The sequence below is a fragment of the Phragmites australis genome, chromosome 4 (genome assembly GCF_958298935.1).
Source record: "Phragmites australis chromosome 4, lpPhrAust1.1, whole genome shotgun sequence".
Classification (NCBI taxonomy): Eukaryota; Viridiplantae; Streptophyta; class Magnoliopsida; order Poales; family Poaceae; genus Phragmites; species Phragmites australis.
In genome coordinates, this window is record NC_084924.1 from 47,193,860 (window position 1) to 47,198,409 (window position 4,550).

A 4,550-nucleotide genomic window follows, 5' to 3' on the forward strand; every position below is an offset into this window, starting at 1 on the left:
GCAGCTGAAACGGTTGGTGACATGAACTTTAGCTTGTAGCTAGGATTATTTCAATAATATTAACTTTTTCCTCTATGTTGCTGCTCTTTGCCTATAGAGTTTTTACTGGAATACCCAGATACGAACGGATAGTAGCTTGACTTCAATTTTACGTCTTCTTGTCTAGTGGTGGGGGTATACAGTGCTTGGCTCGCAATGCAGAAAGGTTCGTGAAGTAAAGTACCAGTCACACATTGAGTTTTGATGTGATAGCAACAACTTCGTTATATATGAAAGTCCAATGTAACTTCTGTTTGAGGCAACAACTAGTACGCTTATTTATGCACTGAACTATTTTGATGTAATATTTGGAATTGAAAATTTAGATATGAACTATGCACGTAATGGTCTTTGATGTAATTTAGAAATGCTTGTAGTTTGAATTAATATATTAGTGTTTATTGTGACTAAAATATCTGCTTATGAGTGAAATATCTGTATATGTGCTTGTTATCTGTCATTGAATTATGAGTGAAATATCTGGATATGTGCTTGTTATCTATACTATTTCTGGATGAATGGTTGATACAAAAAACTGACTAAAATTTGAGAAGGGCGGGAAACACATATCACTACTGGTTGGTAAAACCAACTGGCAGTGATACTCCACATATCATTGATGGTTGGTAAAACCAATCGACGGTGATAGATGGCATGAATCGGCAGTGATACCGATTCTCAGTGCTAGTTCTATACCGGACACTGGTAGTTAGTGACTATCAATGTTGTGTAATCAGTGGCGGTTCACAATCACCGCTGATGATAATTTTAAACCGCCACTGATAACCGATTCTGTAGTAGTGATGGCCAGGAGTAACTTGGTAGTGGCTATGATTTGTGTTGGGAAGTCGGAGCTACTGGTCACATATGTGTGACGAGCTTGGCAATGATGACCCGATTGCAGACTTTTTGTTTGTTCTGGTGTGTTGTAGTGTTCGGCTTTAGTTGTCCGAGCGCTCTCATCGTTAGGTCTTTTGCTGGTTAGTCCTTAATCAACCGCATAGTTGTTTAGATTTTTAGATCTAATTTTTCTTATAAATTAAATCAACTCTATTCTTCTTTAATAGTATTGGTATCATTCGTGCTGTCCTTTAAAAAATAACATATTAGTATAGGCCAACCTAATTTGGTTGAGCAAACTGTCCAAGGGGTCGTCCAAGGGTCAGTGGAAGGCAAAAGCCTGCTTATGAAAAAAAATACTTGTACCAGCGTACCAGTAATCACTCTTTTGGGCATTATGTGCAGCAGAGGCAACAAAGTTTCAGAAGTTCTGCTGCCCTGTTTTAATCTAGTCCTGCTACAAAATGACTTTTTTTTCAAACATATTTGAGACACAAATTGGCATCCAAATGCTAGATAAATTTTTCTCTCGAGCTGGACATACATGCCTAAAAAAATCAATATATTTTTCTGATAATTAAACAGAGACGTGGCACCGGAACTAGTTCTTTCCCATCACTCATTATTTGCTTTTCCTCGGTCTCTTAAAAATAAAAGAAAAGAAAAGAAAAATCAAATGGGTGAGAGAGCAGCGACAACTCCACGTCCGGAGCCATCCGTGGCCAGATGATGTATGAATGTATGTACTACAGCATACACCAAAATTAAAAAACCATATATCCCAAAATTATCAAATGAAGTGTGCTCGCTAGTCTCGCAGCAGCCAAGCCCAACTGCACACAAAAGAAATCGCTGCATGAGCAGGCACAGAAAAACTAAAGTAAAGTATTAGACCAAACCAAAAACCCTTAAGCAAAAGATCATCAATGATTGCGTCTCCCAGCCCCATTGTTATTTGCACAAGTACTCTTGGTAGCCTAGTAGGGTTATATCATCTTCAATGATCATAAATAGATACTACCTCTTAGTTGAGAGAGTTTATTTCTTAAATTTATACGGATTTCGTCGTTCACATTTTTTATATCTCATTGAGGAGAGATATAAGCTAATTTATAAGTACTATCTCTTTATTGCTAAAATAACTTAGAAGTATTAACTCTTCATCTCTCTTCTTCGAAGACTAGCGTTTGCTCTATCCCTCCTCTAATCATTAGAGATGCCTGCCCCGTGCAGAGTTACCGAGTAATGGGCACAAAATTTAGCGGCAGGAGGCGAGCGCGATTGGAAACTCAAAATAATGGAGCCGGTTGCCCATTGGGGAGACACGCCGGATTTGTTTAATCCCCAGGTCCTAACCCCATCTCCTGCCGTTCCTCTCCATATAAGGCAATGCCGTGCGTGTTGCACTCCCTCAAGTCTTCACCGAGCTTCGCCGTGTGACAGGCAAGAAACGCGCGCGCAGAAACCGCCGTGCTCGACTCGATCTCGCCGAGTGACCAGTGATCGCAGTACGTGCTGGCGGCCGGGATGACGGGGTTCGGGTCGCCGTGCGGGGCGTGCAAGTTCCTGCGGCGCAAGTGCGCGCGCGGGTGCGTGTTCGCGCCCTACTTCTGCCACGAGCAGGGCGCGGCGCACTTCGCGGCGATCCACAAGGTGTTCGGCGCCAGCAACGTGTCCAAGCTCCTCGCGCACCTGCCGCTCGCCGACCGCCCCGAGGCCGCCGGCACCATCTCCTACGAGGCGCAGGCGCGACTCCGCGACCCCATCTACGGCTGCGTCGCCCACATCTTCGCGCTCCAGCAGCAGGTGCGCTGGCTGCTTCATCCATGCATCACATGCCCGCCATCTCTTGCCTCCATGGTTAGCTGATCTGTGTCGTGCATCGATCAGGTGATGACCCTGCAGGCGCAGCTGGCGTCGCTCAAGGCGCAGGCGGCGCAGGGGCAAGGCGTGCACGAGGACGCCGAGGGCTACATGGGCAGCGCGGCAGAGCAGCTCGGGTACGGCTACCCCTGGTGCAACAGCAATGGAGGAGGGGGTCCCGTGGGGGCGCCGGCCGCGCAGCTGTGCGCGTACAGCAATGTCGGCCACGAGTCCTTGACCGCCATGCTGGGGTCGGACAACATGCAGCAGTCGCTGTACGACGCGTTCGAGCAGGTGGGCGTGGCCGACGACGGCTCGTCGTTTGGGGCGGAGGAGAGCGGGTGGAGGTCGTCATCAGGGTACCAAGACTGCGAGGACCTGCAGAGCGTGGCTTACGCTTACCTGAATCATCGCTCGTAAGAACTGGAAATTACTAGTGCAGAAGATATATCACAAGAGAATATATATATGTCCTCAATTCTGATCATGTTTTGGACATGAGCTTGGGTAATATATGTGCGATTTTCAAAGTGTCGATCCATCGGTCGATGAATCTCTTGCTAGAAATAATTCAGAAGCATCATGCATGTGGGAGTTCATTGATATATAGATCTACCGATCAGTGTAGAAAGTAGAAACCTACTTAATTAGACAAAAAATTATCCTTGGTATGAGTATTCTTCTATTTCTGTTGGTTTGGAGTTGTGCTTATTTCTTCTCCAGTTCTCTTTCTAACTGAGGCAGTCTATAGATAAGGTTAGATTTGTCATGCCGGAAAATGTACTGCAAGGAATATAGAAGGCAACATTGGGAGACAGCTGATGGATTCATTGCCACACACATGGAAAATCCAATCAGCCTACTATTTTGGTTGACTCCTTTTACTGAAACTCTTGCTGATGGGACACATCTTCTATATGGCTAGAGGATAGAGCCTTTTGTCTTAAAGAGAATCCTATCTGTGGATTTATTATCCCTACTTAATTAATTCAAGTAACCTAATTGTAAACATGCAATTGATATACTTGTAGAATGCTAAATCATGACCAGCTTCATCCTTGAAAAGGGTATAATTAGTATAAGTACTGTCTAATAAGTAAGCCTTTTCCAGGACTATATCTGATAGAAACTTTTTTCGAGGTTTTCCTTGTACACATATCTTGTTAGAAGTTTCCAACATGCATGTAGAGGCATATTCGAGTTAGATAGCTACGTGATTCACCTTAATTATTTACATTCATACACTGCCATTTGATCCTTCTAAGGGTAACAATGAACATAACTGTAAGGCCATGAAATTTTTTCCTTAAAAAAAGGGATCAGGACATGTTGCAGCAGGATGGGACGACAAGCAACTCATAATTAAGGAAGATACATGGGATCATGGGGCTCAACATGTGTTGCAGCAGGTCAAATGATATTGCTGCATAGATACAACGATATAATGAGGCTAAGGATTGTGAGATCAGTATAACTAAGCGTGAACTGCCCTAAATAAAGTGTAATTACTTGCACTATGTAGATAACAGTCAGTTAGTTAATAGACTTCGTACTCATCCAAGATTATTTGCCTGTGAAAAACTGAGATTTTCCACAAAAACGTAGTAGCGTAATCATACATGTCCCTTGTGTCGAATGTCGACAGTGTAAATCATATGTGACCCTCCTGAAATAGTACAGAAACAGTCCTGATGAACTCCTGTATCATCATACCTGAGGAAGAATATACCAACTAGATTTTGCGCCTGCAGTTGTTATCATGGAAGAAAAACAATACATGCATGATGCATAACCAATCTATTTTTGCA

General features: G+C 43.5%; 1 protein-coding gene across 1 annotated transcript; it reads left to right on the forward strand.

The window, feature by feature from the left end:
• Positions 1 to 2,307: 2,307 nt before the first annotated feature.
• On the forward strand, positions 2,308 to 4,031 carry LOC133914511 (LOB domain-containing protein CRL1-like). The gene is made up of 2 exons (XM_062357610.1): positions 2,308 to 2,685; positions 2,770 to 4,031. The coding sequence occupies exons 1-2, from the start codon at positions 2,407 to 2,409 to the stop codon at positions 3,160 to 3,162; spliced, it is 672 nt and encodes a 223-aa protein (XP_062213594.1). The 5' UTR covers positions 2,308 to 2,406; the 3' UTR covers positions 3,163 to 4,031.
• Positions 4,032 to 4,550: the final 519 nt, after the last annotated feature.